Source organism: Solenopsis invicta, chromosome 13 (assembly GCF_016802725.1).
Source record: "Solenopsis invicta isolate M01_SB chromosome 13, UNIL_Sinv_3.0, whole genome shotgun sequence".
Lineage (NCBI taxonomy): Eukaryota > Metazoa > Arthropoda > Insecta > Hymenoptera > Formicidae > Solenopsis > Solenopsis invicta.
Genome location: NC_052676.1, coordinates 9,524,147 through 9,545,592, shown reverse-complemented (window position 1 = coordinate 9,545,592; position 21,446 = coordinate 9,524,147). Strand labels below are relative to the sequence as shown.

Below are 21,446 nucleotides of genomic sequence, written 5' to 3'. Positions count from 1 at the left end.
TGGTCTGCCAGAGCCATAACAGTTACATTCAGCGAAAAATTTATATTATTTATATTATTTTGTTAAAAAATTATTCAAGCTAAAATTTCGAGATCTTTAAAATATTATAAAATAAAAAAATGTTAATTGTTTTGAACTCTTTATCTTAAATGCGTTCAGAAACTTATCAGAAAAAGAACTACAGTTTCTCTCTCTCTCTCTTTCTTAGAAAAAGAGAGATGTATATATGTATACACATGTTTAAATTTAAAAATTTCGAAGATATTTGTTAATCGGTTAGTGACGTTGTAAATGGTCGTAAGTAAAGGGAAAACACAGGAACGTTAAGTTCACAAACTAACGTTTATGTTATCGCATTATCACGTCAACTATAGCTTTTTCTCCTAGTTCTATTCTTTTAAAAGTGAAAGTTTTGATCGTAAATTTGTGTTACAAACAGAGAATCTAACCTCAAAACACGTTTTATGATGGCCAACCGTCATTCGGTATGTATCATGTATACATTTCTACGACATGAAAATTTGAAGGATGTTTCTGTTATCAATTTAAATGTTATTTAATTTCTGATTCGTAAGCTTATGTTTATATATATATATATATATATATATATATATATATATATATATATGTCGCGTTCTACCATATATATATATATATATATGGTAGAGTGACACTTTTTCTGCCAGATTTGTTAGTTTTATGTAAAAGCGCGTTGAATGAGCCTAATTTCCTCAAAATCGCTGAGGAAGACCGTCTCCTTCATAATTACCGTACATACGAATTTTAAATCTTTTCCACACAGACTACATTTAGGGCTATGGAAGAAGATAAACGATTCAAAAAATTGGAATGCTCTTTAAAACTGGCTTTACTGAAGCAGAAACACAACAAAGACTTGCGTGACGTGAAAGCGTCACCCACGAAAGTGACATCCTGGCCCAGCATCTCTAGCATTAATGTAGACTCCATAGATTCCAACTGCACAATTCTGTCGCCATCTTCTCCGATAAGAAGCGAGGTCTTAGCTTCCAGCAATAATTTGAGAAACATACTCTTGAAGAAAAAGAGGCATAATACCAATCCAGCAGCAATGATAACATCTAGTGTCAATCGGTACCATGTCCAGCAGGATATACCTGATATTGATCATAATATGCCACCTCCACTGAGTAGCACGGTTTATCGCACCCCTAGGAAATCACATAGCAGAGTCCCTACATTGTCAAATTGCAAAAAAGCGGTGCTCCCTTCGTTTAACAATACTGTACAGTCTTCCATGGTAGATAGGGTTTCTTTAGTGAGCATTCCAAGCTGGATGTCTGCTACAAATTCCAACTTGAATACCTTTGTCACACCAGCGACTTCTGTCAATACTAATTATAAGATTGATCAAGTGTTTACAAAATGGAAAGTTATGTTAAATAACAAATATGAGTTATTAATTAAAGGGACATTAAATTGGTGAGTAAAAAATAAAACATATTGATTGGCATTTCTTTAAATGTTAATAATTAATTTTCTTTGGAAACAGTGGAAGGGTTGCACGTAGCAAACCGGTTATAAGAAGATACTCTGCGATATGTGTTGAATCCAAATACAAGCACAAATATATTCTGCAAGGAAATATTGCTGATGAGAAAAATGGTAACAATTTGTACATTTGTAAATTTGTTAATTGTAGAGTTTACATGTTAATAACTAGTATGTATACTTTACACAGCATTGCCGGATTATATTCGTGGAAAATTTTACAATGGCTTTCCTGATGATTGGGAGAATGTTTACCAAATATGGAGGACATATATCAGCCAAGGATGTCCAGTTGTGTTTCGTTGGCCCACCCGTATTACTGACAGCGACGACGATTTGAAGACCGAACTGACAGATTTGACTTACACATGTAGCAGAAATAAAAAAGCTATTTCTGCAGCAAAATCTTGTAATTTAAATGAGCATCCTAAGACTGAAGATCTGAAATATAAATTTAATACATTTGAAAAGAAGGAAAAATTTCATAATCGCCTTACTGATAATTCACAAAATTATGAGAAAAATATTTCGTCTGTAAAATCTTTTATCTCTAACTCCCAAAGGGATATAATTCCTGTCGTGCAAACAGGGCACGTAAAGTCATTATGCAATGATGAAAACAAGCAAGATGTCAAATCAAACATAAATCTATCAAACAGTTCCAAAAAAATAAAGAACACATTGAAGGATATTCTTCAAGAGGATAAACTGAACATCATTATCAATAATTTAACAGACAAAAATTGTCCTCCGAAGTATATTGAGAAGATTATCGAGATGTTCGATTGCTTGAACTATGTAGTGTCTTACAAAACCGAATCAGAATGCAATAACGACTCGGTGTCCTTTATAAGTCACGAAACATCTAAGCCGGAAACAATATCAATGCAACAGAATTTAGTATGCAGTAACAGTCGTACGAACATTAATAAACTTGAAAATAAACCAATGGAACCAAGAAGCGAGATACAAAGGAATAATATTGATATGTATGGGCACTCCACTGATTTAGGATACGGAAGTTTAAGAATTGATTTTAACACTATGCAGCTATCAAATCCAGTAAATGCTAATAAACCAAAAAACGACAAGAATTCAGATTTATCAGAAAGCGAGATTTATGCAGGCGTGCCCAAAATATCGTTTGAACGAGTTTTAAAAGCTAGAGGACCTAGAACATCTAGAAAGTTATGCAGACGTAAAGTGGGAAAAAAACCGGACAGTCAGAAGTGTGCAACGAATCTGTCTGACAATAATTTTGCTGGGAACGGGGGAAGCAAGATTATGACGCAAAATAAACAACTAGCACAACAGAGTAATTTTGATATATACAGGGGAGGCAAGTCTGTGACGCAAAATAAACAACCGTCCGATATTTGTTTAGATAATCAGAAAGTCAATTTGAATGTTTTTATAAAGAAACAGAAAATTCCTCATAGGATTCAAAAAGAAACATATTCGTCATTTGTTGCGGATGTTGACTACACCACGAATTCTGACACAGATGCAATAACGGTGAGCTCAAATACGCGAAGATCGGGTAGAAATACGATAACATCACATGTTAAGGGCCAAGATGTAATAAGTAGCGAAAGTAATAGCAACTTGCTCAAGAAGTCTCTGACATCTCCAATATTACATAACACATTGATTGAGCCAACAAAAAATAACACTGCGATAAAGAAAGCCAAACCCACTATAATCAGTTCGATGCCGGTAAATTTGAATTTGAGAATAAGTACAGCAAGCTCGAAAGAGAGAGAAAAAGCTGTACAATCTCATTCCCAGATAATCGTGCAGAAAGAGGATAAGCAGGACAAAGATGTTCTACTGTTGGAGGAAAATAATAGGAAGAAATCTATATCAAGAATGACAATCGCTACAAAATCTGCGATTAATGACAATCGTATCAATTCTCCAAAGACAACAGTTGACAATAAAAGAGAAATTAATCTGATAACAAATAACAAAAATAAATCGAATATATCAATTGCTACAAAACCTACAATTAATGATTTTCATTTGAACATGACAGATGATGGTAATAAAAAAGAGATAACAAATAATAAAGATAAATTGGATAATAGGAGTCTTAATAATCTTAATTTGTTGACAAACTCCATAGCTGAGCAACCTAAAAGCAGCAAACTTGGAACAAAAGAAAATCCCAGAGTGCTAACTGCATGGATGCCAAAAGTAGTACAATATACAAAATCTCAATCAGGTTTAATTTTTCAAGGGAAATTGATCAAGTACGTTCTTCTAAAAAAACATAACTAATGATTAAAGGCTCACATGTAATTATATAATATAAATAATTAATAGATTAAATTTCTTTTCTACTTATAGCGGAGCTGGTCACGTTGTAAACAGGAAGTTTAGTACGGACATTGTGCTGAGGCGACACTCAGCAACACTGATCGAAACGGTGAATCACGAATTCTATGCACTTCATGGACATTTAAGTGACAACAAGCATAGTAAAGTATCTGAAATCCGCGACATGAATTATATATTATATAATTAATATTTGTCAAATAATTATCGCTTCGTATTTAGATATTCCCAAGGAACTTGTGAAACAATGTCGTTATGGATGTCCTGCAAGAATCAAGCAATTTTGTCAGACTTGGAGAATGCAGAGCGGTAAGAGTTTTTTTTAAATACATATTTTTATTAAACATATTACAATTACATGTTTTATATAAATTGTAATCACTTTCATTTTCCAGACAATGTTCAAGAAGCTAGGACAAAACTTCATGATGTAACAATTAATTTACTGAATACATCTGTTAGTTCGAGAGGCCGTCATATCATACCTCCATTACATTACTGGGCAGGTAAAAAGATTAATTAACAAAATCTTTAATCTATTATTTATTATTTAATAATTACGTATTTACAATAAAAATAAAATTTTTATTATGTTTCAAGTGAAAAACTAGATTAATTTTTTACAAAAATAGATGAATAATTTACAGTTATTATATATTTTTTACATATATTTTTTATACAGGCGAACGTATAACTTTGAAAGATAACACAGTTGTCTATAGTCCAGGCAGTTTAAAGAAATCATCGGTTCTTTTGCTGACTGATAATTCAAAAGAAATCCAGAAGAATACTATGGTAAAAGTTACTGTAACTAAAGAAATATTTACTTTATTTAAGTATTTGCTTTATAACATTTTTCATAATTTTTTTTTTTAATGTAGAATAGTGAAGAGAAAAAGAAACAGAAAGTAAATTCCAAAAAACAAAGTGTAAATAAGCAAATACTGTTACCTGAATCAAATAAAATTTTTAAAGCTCCTGACTCCTCAGCCGAGAACTCCGCGTTGACGGTAGCGATATTTCGTCGCGGACAAAATTAGAACTAATACACGTGAAACGTGACAGATTGACGATGAAATGTTATCGTGCATGTCATTTTGTTATTATGTGTTTCATTGTAAAAACATGACTTGTCTCGTATTTACCAAATTCGTAAAAATGGACCGCGAGTAAAGTTTCTTTGAATTTTATACATAAAAGTACATTTTTCACTCCTTTTAATAGCTATCCGTGTGTTCCTGTCTGAATAGACGTCACTTTACGTGCTTTTTACGACTATTTACTGACTGCTAGGCGAAAAAAGGATAGTCGTGACCGATATTTAGAAGTGTTTTAAAGCCATCTGATTAGTCTGTTTTATCCAAATTGGCATTATTTAGAAATGGCACGTCGGACAAAATTATGTGCCCATGTGTTTTCCTGTTTCAATTGCTTCACTTTACATGCTTTTTACAACTATTTACTGATTGTTAGGCGGAAAAAGGATAGTCGTGACCGATATTTAGAAGTGTTTTAAAGTCATCTGCTTAGTTTGTTTTATCCAAATTGGCTTTATTTACAAATGGCATGTCGGACAAAATTACGTGTCATTTCACGCAATTTCTCGCTTCTGACGTCACGACTTCAATATGGCCGCGGCGAGTACTCAGGAGCCTTAATATAAATCAAATAAATTCATGGAATCACATTTCTACTAAATATAAATTTATTAATGAAAAATTTTATATTTTATATGTATATGTATATGCACATTTTTTTTAAATTTAGACGATTGTCACCGAAAATCTTCAAACTTCCAAAAAATCACCTAAGACGAAAGATTGTACAAACAATGCAGGAAGATTTAATAAGAAATCTCGAAAATACAATAAACAACGAGCACGTAAGTTCTCAAGTACAGAGTCCAGCGAAGAGGAGCAAAAACCATCTCCGCGAAAGGTAACACTGAAATTCATCGAAACAAAAATAAAGTCATTTTTGTTATTATGTATTTTCGAAGAAGAAATCATATTTTTTATCCTTTTTTTATGCAGCGTGTACGTAATTCTAAAACAAACGAAAATGCAGATCCAGAAACACGATATACCATGGAGTTAAGGAAACGGCCAAAAATAGAAACAACCTCGAATAAAATTTTACGTAAGGATACAACCAAATCCAAGTAATTTCTATATTTTTATAAAATGCTTATTTTACTTTAACGAGCACGATTTATATTGTTATCTATTTTGTTTATTTAGTGCATTCCGTTCACGAACAATTTATCAACCATATCATTCATCAATAAAGAAGCCTGAAAACCACAAGATAACATATACTTTTCATAAAACTATTCTGCAATCAGAGGATTTTCTATCAGAATCCGAAGTATCGTATGTATAACTTCAAACGGTAATTTCACATGAACGTTATTTTTTATATTGATAAGAAAAATTGCGAATTTGTTCTAAAAAAATATTTTTCTTTATGTTTCTATTTATTTCTGTCATATGTTGTCTTGTTTCCTGTCATACAAATATATATATTGGTTTCAATACTAACTGTAAATGTACTATATTGTTTTTGTAAATTGTATTGAAAAGAGATTCTTTTTTCTTGATGATTGGGCATGCAAAAATCATAAACATTACAATTTTTGTCCGTTTATGACAATAAATAATACAAAAGTGCCTTTTACTAACTTTTGTTCATAAAATAAGAAAATATAATTTAAAATAATTTTCTTGGGCTAGAAGAAATATTTTTAAAATAGAAGAAAAATAAAAAGCTAAAGAATTATAGAAATATAACACTTCAAACATATTGCTTTCATGTTTAATATTATCATTTAACAACTGTATAAATTGTATGTACGAAGTATCATTTGTTCCAAGTCAAGTTATACAAGAAATATAAAGCATTGATGCATACCTAAATAAAAATCAGTCGATATAAATATAAAAGGTAATTATCTTTGTTTTCACATTTTTACATGTGAAAATTTAAATAAGATATTAATTAGATGTAAACTATTTAACAACTTTAAAGTAAATCTGACAATTGAATAATTTAAATATTCTGCAGAATGCTCTATATAGACTTAGAATATATATAATGTATAGATTTCTATAGAATACCTAAATTGCTACAGTTGAATCGATCTGATATAAGTTTTTCCGTCATTTATTTCATGAATTTATATATATATAATATACTATGATATAGGGTCTCTACTAATAACGAATTCAGTCGGATGCACTAGTGCATATCAAGGTCGTTGTACATTGATCTAGTATAAAAATAAACTGCAAATATCTCGACTGGCGAAATTTTTAATACTTGTATCTTATCAAATAACATAAAAGAGAAAATTTCATAATTTAATCTGTTTATATATTTATACTGACAATGAACACACATCTTACATCGATTCATGTACGTTGACTTTAATGTGCACCAGTGCACACTGGTGCAGTCCAACCGAATTCGCTATTAGAATATACTCTCATTTAATATTATTTTATTTAATTAACCATATTAGATACAACTAAAAAGAGAAAGGTTGAGACCATACTGGAAAATTTTATAGTCGATATTCGTGAGGATAGAGAGACTTCAAAAAAGCAACGGATCGAGGAAAATAAGATTCATCAAGAAAGGAAAGAAGCGAAATACGAATAGGAAAGACGTGAGCGTTTACAAATGCATAAAGAGAAAATGGAAATATCAAAATCAATGATTTGATTATTGATCATTGATTTTGATATTTCCATTTGATTATTGATCATTGATTTTGATATTTTCTCTTTATGCATTTGTAAACACTCACGCCCATTGATTATTTTAAACCAATTAGTTGATAAGTAAAGTAACTAAGTTTTCTAATTGTTTTAAGTAGTTTATATTGTACAATTTATAAGTTTTAAGAGTTTGAAAAATGCAAAATGCAAAAATTCTAAAGTTTTTAAGTTTTAAAAGTACTGAAAATGTGTTCTAAAATGTTTAAGTTTTAAAAGTTTTTGTAATTATAAGACATATTCTAAAGTTTTTAAGTTCTTAAGATGTGGTCGGTATACTTACATTTTGTTTTAGTATTATTAGTCATAGTATTATAACGAAATGACTTAGTTATAATTCTACAATTTTACAGTTTCGTATTTCATTAGTATTACTAATAGTATTTTTTTATACTAAAGATATACAAATTTTTTTAAATATTTTTCATACCAAAGATGTATAAGTTTATTATTTCTTTTTTTATGCCAAAAATGTAAATACGAAAAGATGAATACTTAATAAAAGACTTTTATAGTTTTTATAAAAAAAATAAAAGATTTATAATTATTTCCTAGACATTATAATTTTTGAACATATTCACGCAAATCCCATAAATACTTTTGTAACTTGAGAACTTTAATTCCTTCTGTCTCTTAAGCAGGTTTTATAAATTAATAAATATTAAAAAAATTTTTTTATTAAAAAATAAAAGTTTAGTTTTTATTTTATTTGTCGGTTTATCAAGTCTTCATCAATTTTTGGAGTTTATCAACTTAAGTTACAAAAAAGATCATAATCAACACAAAGCATATAAATATATGTAATAAATTGCTAATATTATGAAAATTTGTTTAAACTTGAAAAATCAAAACAAGCAATGAAAAAAAATTAATGTTAAATTGTATAAAAACTTTTTATTGGATGTACGTGTAGTAAATTATATAAAAAATTACTTTCTGTTTCTACTCTAAACATGATTTGTTACAAATATTTAAAACAGAAGTTTCGTACACAAATTAACTTCATTCTGGAATTTTTTTGGTATCCTAGTAGCAATTTTTTGCAAGACTGCTGTAAATTTTGCAGCAGATTGTTGAAAGATTCCGCCAACAGGACGTTATGATCTACTTCCTTATTCTGTTCAATTCTTCTGAAAGATTCTGCAGTCAAATTCTTGCAAGAAACTTGCACGTATCTGTTGGCAGATTCTTGCAAGAAACTTGAATGTATCTGCTGTAAATCTTGCAGTAGATTCTTGAAAGATTCTGCCAACAGGACGTTATGATCTGCTTCCTCATTCTGTTCAATTCTCCTGAAAGATTCTGCAGTCAAATTCTTGCAAGAAATTTGTATATACAGGGTGTCTGGGATGAATTAAATAGGGGATGAACCTCGCTTTGCATGGCAAGTCCGATGTGAAACAGAACAATTATGAACCGCGTTTTGCTTTAAGCGAGATTTACTCTAAGGAGAGGGTAAACTTTGCTCGCATAGAATGAAATCAGTGTAGATCTAAAAATCTGATTGAATGATCTAGTAGCAATATTAAATTAATGTCGAATTATAATGTTCAATAAATAATTTTTTAAATCGTTATTCTAAATAATAATTCCAAATAAATTGTCTACCTCAACAGAAATAAATTTAAATGGATGGATTTGTAATCTATTTTAATTTATTTGAATACATTTGAATACATTTAATTTATATGAATAGTTTTAGATTAAAAAATAATTACATCATGTCAATTCTATGTCATAGATTAAAGTGGATGACGTAATCAACAAAAACTTCTTTTTGTTTGAAAAAATAGAAATCACTTCATTTCAGTTCCATTTTCGTGGATTAAAATGGATTACATAGTACTACATAATTTTTTTTTTATTGTAAAAACAGATATTTCGTAGTTATTCGTGCAATCCAACTGTATGATTTAAAATGGATTCAAGGAATTCTTAAATATTAATTGGGTTGAAATAAATTCACAAAATTAAAAATTTGAATTCGGCAATAACCACATACATGGTCTATTTCTATCCATTTTATTCTATTTCCATTTATTGGGACAATAGTCTACATCAAGTCGAAATAATTTAAAAGGAGGATAGAGACTAGGCAAGTGCTTTTGTTCTACGATTACTGTTCGGTACGTAATCGAACGGCATAACGTCTAGCGCTGGGCACCCATTACGGTGATCCCACTTTTCCCTTTCTTTGCCTCGTTTCGGGGAAGTTCGGCGTTTTCCGAGAATAAAGATGCGTGGGGAGATGAGCCGGTGATTGCTTTCGATAATTTCTTCATTTTTACTCCTGCTCCAAACTTCGAACCGATAACACTCTCGGCTTCTCAATGATACGCGAGCGAACGCAACGAGCCTTTGTAAATCGATTTATTCGGCACTGCTACAATAAATCTTGAACTTAAGATTTTAATCTGCTGCATGTGTTACGTGGAACTCCTGTCACACTTCCCGTTGGCGAGGCAATACAATCATTTCTTCCGAAGCAATTACTCGCACTCACGCATACGATATACATTTTCGTACAATTACATGCTGCAAAAGAAACGAAAGATTACTTATACATTGGGTAATTTTTTATGGCTCATTCATCTAGCTCTACTAAATTATGACCTATCTCACAATCAGTCGTTTCAATATCATCTGGCTGAAAACATTAAAAAAATTGACAATGTCCAAAAAAGTTGATGATTTTATTGAATCAAAACAGATAAACTCTTTTCGTATGATATCGTCCGATAAAGTCATAGAAAATAATAGAAATTATTTCGGACATTAAATTTGTATTTAACTTTATGTGAATGCACTTTGAATTTTATGAAAAATGCACCAAATTAATTTATACACTTAATTAATATTAACTGTATTTAATTGTAATAATTCTTTTTAAATTTAACAAAAAAGATGTAAAAGATTAAATATCAAGAAAACAAATCGATCAATAATTCTATATTACGTAAGTTTTACAGCATAAATAACAAAACTCATTAATTAAAAACAATTATAATTAATGAGTTTTATAATGCGCAAATCTTATATAACATAGAACTGTTTGACTTGATTTCTTGGTATGTTTTGACTCCGCGGACGTGACTTTAGACATTCAGTATGCATTTAATTATCATCACTGTCACATTAACATGATGATAAACTTTGCAAACAGTTTTGCAAATGCGCACATAGCCAATCTTTATAGTGGCTGTTTTCATCGTAGATATAGAATCCCAAGCAAAACAATAAGTCAAAATGACATCAAAGTGAATCAAAAAGTGACTTTTAATGATCATTTTCCAGTCACTTTGACATTATTTTGACGTCGTGATAACTCCCTGTTCTGCTTAGAATCATTGTCGAGACAGTCGGTCTATTCGAAAATCTGATGTAAATAGTGAATTGCGCATCACAAATTACGAATTTTCAACATTACAAATTATCTGATGTAAACAATAGTAGTAATAAAAAAAGAATTTAAAAATTATTATTCTTATCAACTCTTAATTAATATTAATTGTAACGCGAAAGCCCCTCTAACACGCTCAAAGACCGCGGCACTTAAATGGCCCTCTGCTTCTGGGGACTTTAAAAGTTGGTCTACAAACACAGATATCTATACTAAACTAGATCGCTAACCTGTGGCATTAGCATATGACAGCATTGAGGCAGGAAGGATATCCGGTTTCAGCCATATTACCTACAACAAAATGGCCGCTCCAATGCCACTCTAATCACTAATGCCGCTCTCGCTTGGCATTATGGCACGATATCGAAAAAACACACTCGATAATCACAATTAATTAATATTTTTTCGTAAGAGTTTACATATATTTGAGTATGTCAACTTTATGTCTACAAAGCTGTACACTCAGCGTCAGTCTGTCTCAGAGAGTACTGTCTCTCGAAAAATTTTCCAAATTGAGAAGTCAACACTTTCTACATACTCGCATTTTATGATTAATGTAACGACTAGAGCTTATTGGTCGTTACATTAATTATAAATTGTTTGTAGAAAGATAACGACTTCTCAGTTTGGAAAATTTTTCGAGGGACAGAATCAATGACGCTGGGTGCTCAAATACATATATTGTATCAGACACAGTATTTATACTTTGTCATTGTACCGTAATGTTTTTAATAGACTCTCCAATGAACGGATCTTTTCTTCTCTTCGTGATACCTTCTGCCTCAATGACTTAATTGTTCTTTGCATTCGTTGTTTTCTTGGAGACATTTTCTGCATCTTTAAATAATAAACTGAAGGATCCATTATTTTCCGTTTCTTTACCGTGGTTATTTTAATTGTATCATCAATTGAATTTGCACTGGTAGTTGCTTTTGGACTCTCAGATAATACAATTGGAGTATGTTTTAATGAAGAAGTACTTGAGCTCTCAGAATCAACATTAGGTGATAATTGATCGATATCTTTGATCGGTTTCTTTAATATACTCCTCCAAGTTTTTGCAGACGAACTTGCAGCGGGTGAATTCGTTACATAATCAGTTATATTAGGTATGAATGCAGGAGCAGAAACCTTAGAAAATATAGAAGGCACAGCAAGATTTTTCAAGCGTACACCACTTGTGTTTGGTCTGTCCATGTAGTCCTCAGCTTTAAAATGTGCACTGCAAATAAGGTGATTTTTAGTTGGTTGAAAACCTTCTCTTCCAATTGCGTTAATCCACATTTGCAATATGTCAGGCCGATTTAAAGGAAATCTGAAACGTGTATACGTAATGCTTATTTGAAATATAATCTCAGAATGTCATACAACTCGTATGTTACAAACATATACATTCTACTTACCTGAATAAATGAAAACTATTTTTATTGCTATTTTTGCAACCCGTTATGCAGCAATTGCTTGGCATTATGACACGATATTGAAAACACACACTCGATAATCACAATTAATATACTTAACGGTGCTCAGCGGTCAACCGGCTCAGTTGTCAAACCTGTCAAACACATACGCACTAACCCAACCTACGCGTAGACACCATTTTCTTGTTGGGTAAGATGGCCGAATCCGGATATCCTGCCGGATACAGCTATTCAGCCGAAGATAGCGATCTAGTTTAGTATAGATATCTGTGTCTACAAAGAGTTGCAAAGCGTAGTTGCAAATCGCGAGTGACTAGTTGTCAATTGCAAGTTGTAAGTAATTTCAACGCCTAATCCACATTTGAATGTCGAGATTGTCAAAAGGTGCAAATTGAAAGTTTGGTTAAACGAGATATGTGAACACCAGACGTTCAAGATATCACTACCAAAAATTGTCCTACCACAAATCACATTTGTCGTAATTCTCGCCGCGCTCCGCTACGCTCTTGCAATTCGCTTTATAGGGTTAAGATGGTGCGATTGTCAGTTGCTGTCGCCAAAGTTAAAAGTTGGCCAACTCTCGTTTGGCAACGCGTTACCCTCTTGCTACCGGAAATAGCGCTGGTTGCCATTCTTTGCAACTGGCGACGGAGCGTTTTCAACTCATTGTAGAACAGCATTAATTCAGGCGACGCTGATGCGAGCGAAGAAGCAGCGAGAGAAGAAGCTACCTAACTCGACACACACTTCCTAGCGTGCAAGCCACGAACACGCAAAACATCCTATCTTTTACTTTCCCGTTTGAACATTTATATTATACGGTTATTGTCCTTTGATTCTAATTGCAACCTTGATAGAACACATTACCGGACTGGCGTGGCATCGGCACTCGATAGCATCGGCTACGTCACATAATGTTTTAAACTATATTTATTTTATATTTCAGAACCAAGATGGTACTTGCGGAAGTAATCGGAGCTTTTATCGTTATCTTGAGCATTGTGTACATTTATTATAAATATGTAATATTTAATTTCTGGCGCAAAAGAGGTATTTTTTATGTCAAACCTGTTGTACCAAATGGAAATATAACACCTCTCGTAACTGGAAAAATGCAAGTAGGCAAGTACTTTTAACAAATAGTAACATGTGCAATATAACTGCCGTTGTTACTATACGTGAGCGATTACAAGTAGGGCAATAGATGTTGACTTAGAAATCTAGCCAAAAGTTGCAAACGTGCCGATTTATAGTTTGCTAAATTATGATTATTGATTATAATTTAAGATCAGAGAAAATTATATTACATGGTGTGTAAGTCCTTCAAACGTGGACGACATTAATATTTTATGACTTTCCTGCTATCTCACAAGCGTATTCTTTTCCCTCTTCAGTAAATTAGTATTGAAAAGAATTGTGTCGTATTAATATTTACTGACAATAAGTTATTTAAAGAAAAAGCAAAATAATATTCTACTACTCCCTTCCTTCCTCTATGTCATCTTTGAATCTACAATCTATTAAAGAACAGCTTGATGAATACAATTATTAAAATTTTAATTTAAAATATTTTTAACAACGTTAGTGCATAAAATGTGAATAATGGTATTAATAAGATTTTCTCAGCTATTACATTTTGTTTATATGTCACTGATTTAACTTATATTATCTTTATAACTTATATCAACTTTAATTATTACTGATAATTATTAGAAAATTATATTTAAAAAATTGGCGATTTATGTTATTGTTTATAATATTTTTACTTGAAAGAAGAAACTCTGTAAGAATAAAATTATTAACATTATATTATTACCACCTTAGCAAACACAAAGTTACAGTTATATAATATAATAATTAATTATTATATTATTTCTTACTCAACAATATAACTATTATACAAAAAGTGTTACATTGTTAAATGCAAAATTATAACTAACAGTTATATAGCTGTAACATGATGTTTGGTAAGATATTTAATGTTATATAATATTTTCAAATATATCGAAATTAACGTTATACAACGTTAATGAAAACAAAACGTGACCATAACTTGGAAATAATGTTTGTAAAACATTTCAACAACGTTTCCAAAAAAGTCATATACGTTTTTGAAATATTTAACAGTATTACTTTAAAATGATTATAACTATGCAAAACATTTCTAAATGTTGTTTTATTATTTCTTGTTTATTGGGAATCGCAGAATTGCATAAAAAAAAGTTTTGTCAACAGGCGTATTCTTCCAAGATGCCTACTTAAGGCTCCTGAGTACTTGCCGCGGCCATATTGAAGTCATGACGTCAGAAGCGAGAAATTGCGTGAAATGACATGTAATTTTGTCAAACATTCCATTTGTAAATAAAACCAATTTCGATAAAACAGACTAAGCAGATGATTTTAAAACACTTCTAAATATCGGTCACGACTATTTTTTTTCTGCCTAACAGTCAGTAAATAGTCGTAAAAAGCATGTAAAGTAAAGCTATTAAAACAGAAAAACACACTATCACATAATTTTGCACATAACAAACATGCCATTTGTAAATAAAGCCAATTTGGATAAAACAGATTAATCAGATGGCTTTAAAACACTTCTAAATATCGGTAACGATTATCCTTTTTTTGCTTACCAGTCAGTAAATAGTCGTAAAAAAAGCACGTAAAGTGACGCCTATTCAGACAGGAAAACACACGGATAGCTGTTGAAAGGAGTGAAAAATGTACTTTTATGTATAAAATTCAAAGAAACTTTACTCGCGGTCCATTTTTACGAATTTGGTAAATACGAGACAAGTCATATTTTCACAATGAAACACATAATAACAAAATGACATGCACGACAACATCTCATCATCAATCTGTCACGTTTCACGTGTATTAGTTCTAATTTTGTCCGTGACGGAATGTCGCTACCGTCAATGCGGAGTTCTCGGCTAAGGAGTCAGGAGTCTTAAAATATAAGGATCATCAGGTTTTTGGAATGTATTCACTTTATAAACCAAATTTGGTAATCGCCGATCTTGATCATATTCGAACGGTATTGACAAAAGAATTCAAGAGTTTCCATGACCGTGGAATTTTTGACAATGACAGAATTGATCCATTATCTGGCAATTTGTTTTTTATGCCTGGAAAAAGATGGCGAAATATGCGCGCCAAGTTGACACCCACATTTACTTCAGACAAAATAAAACATATGTTTTTTATCCTGAAGGATGAGTGTAGCGAAGAACTCGTAAAACATCTGGAAAGTAAAGCTCAAGTAGGAGAACCCATCAAAATAAAAGATATTTTTGGAAGGTAAATAATTTAAAAAAAATTGGTTATTTGATTAAAGTTTTTTGAACAAAGAGTAGAAATTTCCTTAATTTAAAGGTGAAAATGGATAATCTACAATAAAATATTATAAAAATATTATATTGTAAATAGAATGAACGGCGTACACTATTTATAGCAAAACTTTACATCGATTTATACGAAGAGTCAGAGTGTAAAGGACCTTCCTTTTTAGTTTAAACTATTCTATCCGACCACAAGAGACACGATAAATAATAATATACTATTGCTTAACAAACAAATTTTTTACAAAATTGTTGCACAAAGGAAAAGAAATTGCCAAAGTCATACAAATTTTGGATAGTTGTAAGTAAGCAGAACTTTGCTTTAATAGTTTTATTTCAAAGACCAAATGTTAAAAGTATTATGTTCAAAATAAAAAAGATACTATAAATGGTTTTACATACGAGAAAGTGATCGAGAACTTGATAATATAATCGTAATCCAATAGCTAAATATAACCGTATAATCCAATAGCTAACTTTTGCTTGTGTAATTAGCTCACTTTGATTAATATTATAGTTAATGTTATACGAGCCATTATTTTACTAATTGATTATTAAAATGAACAAGTAATTAATTAATATATTTTAAAAATGTTTCACGTTTAGATATTTTACATTTTACTGTATAATAAGGTATTTTTAAGTAATATTCTTAATAGTTTATAAAATTCAATTGTTTTATTTTTTACATACTACTTATAAATGATATTTAATTAATAATTAACATAATTTTAATTCTTGATACGTAATTTTTCAATTTTTTAATTATATTATAGTATGACACAGAAAGTACATCTTAACAGTTCTTTCATATATAAATAACCCTCTTTTATTTTCAATCTTTCACTGCTGTCATTTCTGAATTTTTTAATTTCTTTGTTACTGCTTCTTTGATATCTCTTTAAATTTAATAATTAATTTTTGTGCTTTTTTCAAATTTTAATATTATATTTAGTAAGTTTTATAAAATTTGATAAATTCATTAATAATTAATTGTTAATTTTGTGAACAGATATACGACAGACGTAATTATGTCGACAGCTTTTGGTGTCAAATCTAACTGTATTGAAGAATCAAATAATCAGTACCGAATCCAGAGAAAAAAATATTTCGGTATAACTCCTATAAAGGTTGCTCTGATTTTCTATATGCCGCAAGTCATGAACTTCCTTTCTATTCCTGCAACACCACCATCTGTTACCAAGTTTTATATAAATATGTTTCGAGAGAATGTGGAATATAGGAAAGCTCATCATATCGTCAGACATGATTTTATGAATTTGCTTATTCAACTTATGGACAGAGATTTTGTTGATCCCGAAGATAACAAAACGATCATCAACGAATCATGTTAGTATACATGTTTATACTTATTCCTATGTTAATAAATTATTATAGTGTAGTAAAAATTTACATATTTTAGTTCATATATCTGAGTTATAAATCAAATAACAAAATCATTTCAAAACTTCTTTGTCCATGAAAGTAATAAAACTTATTTATCCACAGCAAACATAACCAAACTTACCATGGAAGAAGCTGCTGCACAAAGTTTTATCTTCTTCGCAGCTGGCTTTGAAACCTCCGCAACAACAATGACATTTGCATTATACGAATTAGCTCAACAGCATGATATACAAGACAAAACACGTAACGAAATCGATGAAGTTTTAACAAAGCATGGTGAATTGACCTATGATGCTGTAAACGACATGACATATCTTCAAAAAGTGATCAGTGGCAAGTATTATATACATATTGTGTTTGTAATATTCGGAAACACAGAGGATAAGGATATCTTACTATCTCATTGTTCATACATATGTTTAAATAAATCTATTGTGTTATGAAAGTGATGTTCTCCATCCTCTTTTTTATATTACAGAAACTTTGAGGAAATATCCACCTGTTTCTATCTTGAATCGAATTTGCACTAAGGAAATAGAGCTACCGAACTTTCGCGTACCGAAAGGGACATTAATAACTATACCGCTGCTTGAGCTGCATCGAGATCTATCTATATATCAGGATCCGGATAAATTCGATCCTGAGCGCTTCAACGCAGATGAAATAAAAGAAAGGCATCCTTACGCCTATATGCCATTCGGGGAAGGCCCCCGAAACTGCATTGATAAGAATATAAATCAATTTATTAAAACTCGTCTAACCATTCGTGGCTAAGCAAAGTCGTACAAATATGTGATTGCTTATAGCACTGGCAAATTGTTTTATATTTGTCATCAATGATGTAGAATGGAGAATGAAGCAATATGCAGGCAGCAATGTATATATGAGCAGTTTAACAGCTAGTAAAAGTATCAAAGTTATTTCATTTCATCGGCAATGTAACTTTTGCGTAGTTTTGCATAGCAACATTGTATATGAATTGCTAGAGCAACAAAATTTTGATGACCAATTTAAAGTTATAATAGTAACATATTCGCTGTCCAAAACTGTCATTTTTTAAAGACATCAATTCGACAACAAATTGGATAATACACAGTCTTATTTGCTGCAATTCTGATAATATACACAATTGCTAACAATTTGTCAGTTTGCAATACAGACTCATTGCTAAAAGCAACGCTTTGATCATGCATATGCGCGACTGTAAAATTTTCTCTCATTAAATTGGATAAGACATGCATTTCGGCAATACTGTTACGCCGAAGATGACTCTATAGTGAGTCGAAACGTTCGTATTTTTAGTTTCATTGCTTGTCCGTTTAATAAAGTTTTGCACTTTTATAAACAATTTTAGCGTGCATTAATAACCACACTTGACTCTCATTAGTTTGCTTCAAATTTTAGTTTTAATAAATATTTTTAAAATTATATTTGAAAAACCTTTATTAATTATTTATGTAAATATTTTTCAACTATTATGCGTTAATATTATTAGTATCATTAATATAATTTTCAGGTTTACGATTTGGCTACTTGCAAGTAAAAGTTGGGCTCTTGAGTCTTCTATCAAAATACAAATTCAAACTTCATTCCCGGACTGCAGTGCCGCTTACTTTTTATGAAGGAGCTCTAGTTCTCCAACCAAAAAGTGGTGTACATCTTATTATAGAGCCACGATAAAATTATCTTTTCTGCGTAAAAATTATCTGTCTTAATTTATATGAGGATTGTACTTACAAACGAAAATTGGGCTCGTGAGTCTTCTGTCGAAATATAAGTTTAAACTTCATTCTCGGACCCCGGTCCCGCTTACTTATAATGAAAGATCTCCGACTCTCGTACCGAAACATGGTGTGCATCTTATTATCGAGTCACGACAAAATTATTTTCTTCTTAAGTAAAAATTACCTCTTTTAATTTATGTAATACAAAAAATGTAAACATGCACATGTAAAAAGTAAAGATTGGATAATAAATCAAATCTATTTGATATAGTGTATTATTTTTTTGTTACTAACTTTTCTTGCTTTTATTTCTTATTAACACTGTTTCTTGTTAATACTGCATAATGTATTATAATTAACTTAATATATATATATATATATATATATATATATATATATATATATATATATATATATTAAAAAATATATATTCTTCTTTTATGAAAGAATATATTTTTTCATTAAAATGTATTATTCTTTTATCTTTTTACTATTAATCTTTAAACTGCAACGTTTGAAAAGACTGTTGGTAAACAGCGCTCTGATAGATCGCTGACATTGCTATCATGTTTCATTTATTAGATAATCGTTTGAAGATTATATATAAAGCTTTATGTAGTAATTCGAGAAATGATAATGATATTAATCATCACTCAGATAATACACAAACTCATTCTACGAACATTCTATAAACGTTTGTCAAAAATTAAAATTTTCTGAAACATATTGAAGAAAATTTTGTAAATATACATGGAACATGAAAAATTGTTTTTTAAATATTCCAGAAAAATCAAAAGAATACTTTTTATTTTATCCCAAACATATACAGAGAAACTGCTCATTACAATATAACGAATATTTATATATAAAATAATTGCAGAATTAAATTATTAATGCTTTACCTTATACATAATCAGGATTGGGTAGTAACTCGTTAAAAAAGATTAAAAGATAAATAATTTATTATCGTTTATGTAAAAAATAATTTTGTTTGGAAACTTATGTTAAGAACAATTGAAATTAGAAAGTCTCACTCAGTCAATTCTCATATTAAATTCGTCATTTGACCTTGTCGAGATTATTGGGCTTTATCTCAGATGCATACATTTCATTCACACTTTGTTTATTTGAGCATTAAGAGATATCTTCCACAATCAGAGACAAACAAGTTATTCCCACTTTTTCCTCCTATTTTGGTTGACTTCATTCATCGACTAATGATCTTTCAATCTCGTCGAAAGACTTTTCTGAAAATCATAGATTGAGACACAAAACGTATACAACATGCAAGAAAAAGTAATATTGAAAGTGCAAAGACGATAATGCAATGAGGCGATAAATGTTTCGGAGGACGCCTGTTGGTTGCAATTCTTGTGATCTCGGGGTCCCTCGTCCTTGTAGGCTGGACAACCATGGGGTTTTAGTTGGTAAGCGTCCGGCATAACTTTCCCCTCCACCTTGGGAGGGAGGGGGGAGGTAACCATAAGAATTTTCCAGAAAAAAGAAGAAAAAAAACGATAAATGTTTAATATTGCAAACAAAGTACGAAATTCTATGTTATTGTTACGACGCAGCATAAGCATGACTCAACATCAATCGAGGAACTTTAATGACCTCTCTACAATAAGGTATTAGTCGATGGCATAAGTTGCAAGCGATAAGAATTAAGCAATCAGTGTCGAATATGAAAAGAATATTCTAATAGCTAATTGTAGAAAACTCATTAAACTCTTCGATTCATGTTGAGTCACGTTTGTGCTGCGTTGTAACAATAACACAGAATCTCGTACGTCGTTTGGAAGATTAAACTTCAACCACTTCAACCACAGTCAATAATTGACTAATAATCGGCTAAAAGCTTAACGATAGTGATTCTGTTTCATTATTTAATCACCCGTCAGTAATATCGTCTCTGTATGATCCCTCTTGTTCTCTTTGAACGGTATTAGTGCGTCCGTTTATGACGAGCGTCAAAGACTCGATCGTCAATAACAAATTCACAAAAATCTTATACAAATAGTGAATTGCAAACCAAGTGAATTGTGACTCAAATGTACGATTTGTCTGGGACGTTATAAACTACAAAAAAATTTCAAAAATAATGTTATTATATCTTGCATAATATAATGTTAATGTTTCAAACAAAAATTTGTATTTCTACATTTCAGATGGTATTTGCGGAATTAATTACGGCTTTTTCCATTATCATGAGTATTGTGTACATTTATTATAAATATGTAATATTCAATTTCTGGCGCAAGAGAGGTGTCTTTTATATCGAATCTGTAGTACCAATTGGAAATGTAACACCTCTCGTAACTGGAAAAGCGCAAGTAGGAAAGTACTTTAATCTAATACTAATATGTGACACGTAAATAAATATTTACTTCCCCGTATACAACTTTCCATGTTTTTTATTTTATTTTTTTGAAATAAAAATTACAAAAATTATGTTTGAAAATAAAAATAAATAAAAATAAATAACCAACAAGCACAAAATTTAATAA

The 21,446-nt window shown here is 30.7% G+C and overlaps 3 protein-coding genes across 10 annotated transcripts; 2 read left to right on the top strand and 1 right to left on the bottom strand.

The window, feature by feature from the left end:
• The first annotated feature begins 235 nt into the window (after positions 1–235).
• On the top strand, positions 236–8,190 carry LOC105201345. Of its 7 annotated transcripts, XM_011169331.3 has the most exons (13): positions 237–485; positions 803–1,461; positions 1,532–1,644; positions 1,721–3,571; positions 3,656–3,782; positions 3,880–4,010; positions 4,090–4,176; positions 4,263–4,373; positions 4,550–4,662; positions 5,635–5,805; positions 5,901–6,028; positions 6,108–6,258; positions 7,388–7,553. In XM_011169331.3, the coding sequence occupies exons 1-12, from the start codon at positions 465–467 to the stop codon at positions 6,247–6,249; spliced, it is 3,654 nt and encodes a 1,217-aa protein (XP_011167633.1). In that variant the 5' UTR covers positions 237–464; the 3' UTR covers positions 6,250–6,258; positions 7,388–7,553. The 7 variants fall into 7 exon arrangements, 5 of the variants coding, with proteins under 5 accessions (XP_039312493.1, XP_025996151.1, XP_025996152.1 ...); XR_005576140.1 differs by having other exon boundaries at positions 236–485; positions 1,721–3,782; positions 5,901–6,006; XR_005576141.1 differs by having other exon boundaries at positions 236–485; positions 1,721–3,782; positions 5,901–6,006; positions 6,108–6,239; positions 7,388–7,513.
• A 1,352-nt stretch (positions 8,191–9,542) lies between these two features.
• Positions 9,543–13,343, bottom strand: LOC113005178 (THAP domain-containing protein 1). 2 transcript variants are annotated; one of them, XM_026140369.2, is made up of 3 exons: positions 12,447–13,343; positions 12,175–12,358; positions 9,543–10,178 (listed from the first exon to the last, which is right to left on the bottom strand). In XM_026140369.2, exons 1-3 carry the CDS (start codon positions 12,509–12,511, stop codon positions 10,143–10,145), a joined length of 285 nt encoding a protein of 94 aa, XP_025996154.1. In that variant the 5' UTR covers positions 12,512–13,343; the 3' UTR covers positions 9,543–10,142. The 2 variants fall into 2 exon arrangements, with proteins under 2 accessions (XP_025996154.1, XP_039312351.1); XM_039456417.1 differs by lacking the exon at positions 9,543–10,178 and having other exon boundaries at positions 10,674–12,358.
• A 1,934-nt stretch (positions 13,344–15,277) lies between these two features.
• Positions 15,278–19,157, top strand: LOC105204345 (probable cytochrome P450 6a14). Its single transcript, XM_039456927.1, has 5 exons — positions 15,278–15,765; positions 16,801–17,158; positions 17,318–17,548; positions 17,694–17,939; positions 18,732–19,157. The coding sequence occupies exons 1-5, from the start codon at positions 15,448–15,450 to the stop codon at positions 18,893–18,895; spliced, it is 1,317 nt and encodes a 438-aa protein (XP_039312861.1). The 5' UTR covers positions 15,278–15,447; the 3' UTR covers positions 18,896–19,157.
• Positions 19,158–21,446: the final 2,289 nt, after the last annotated feature.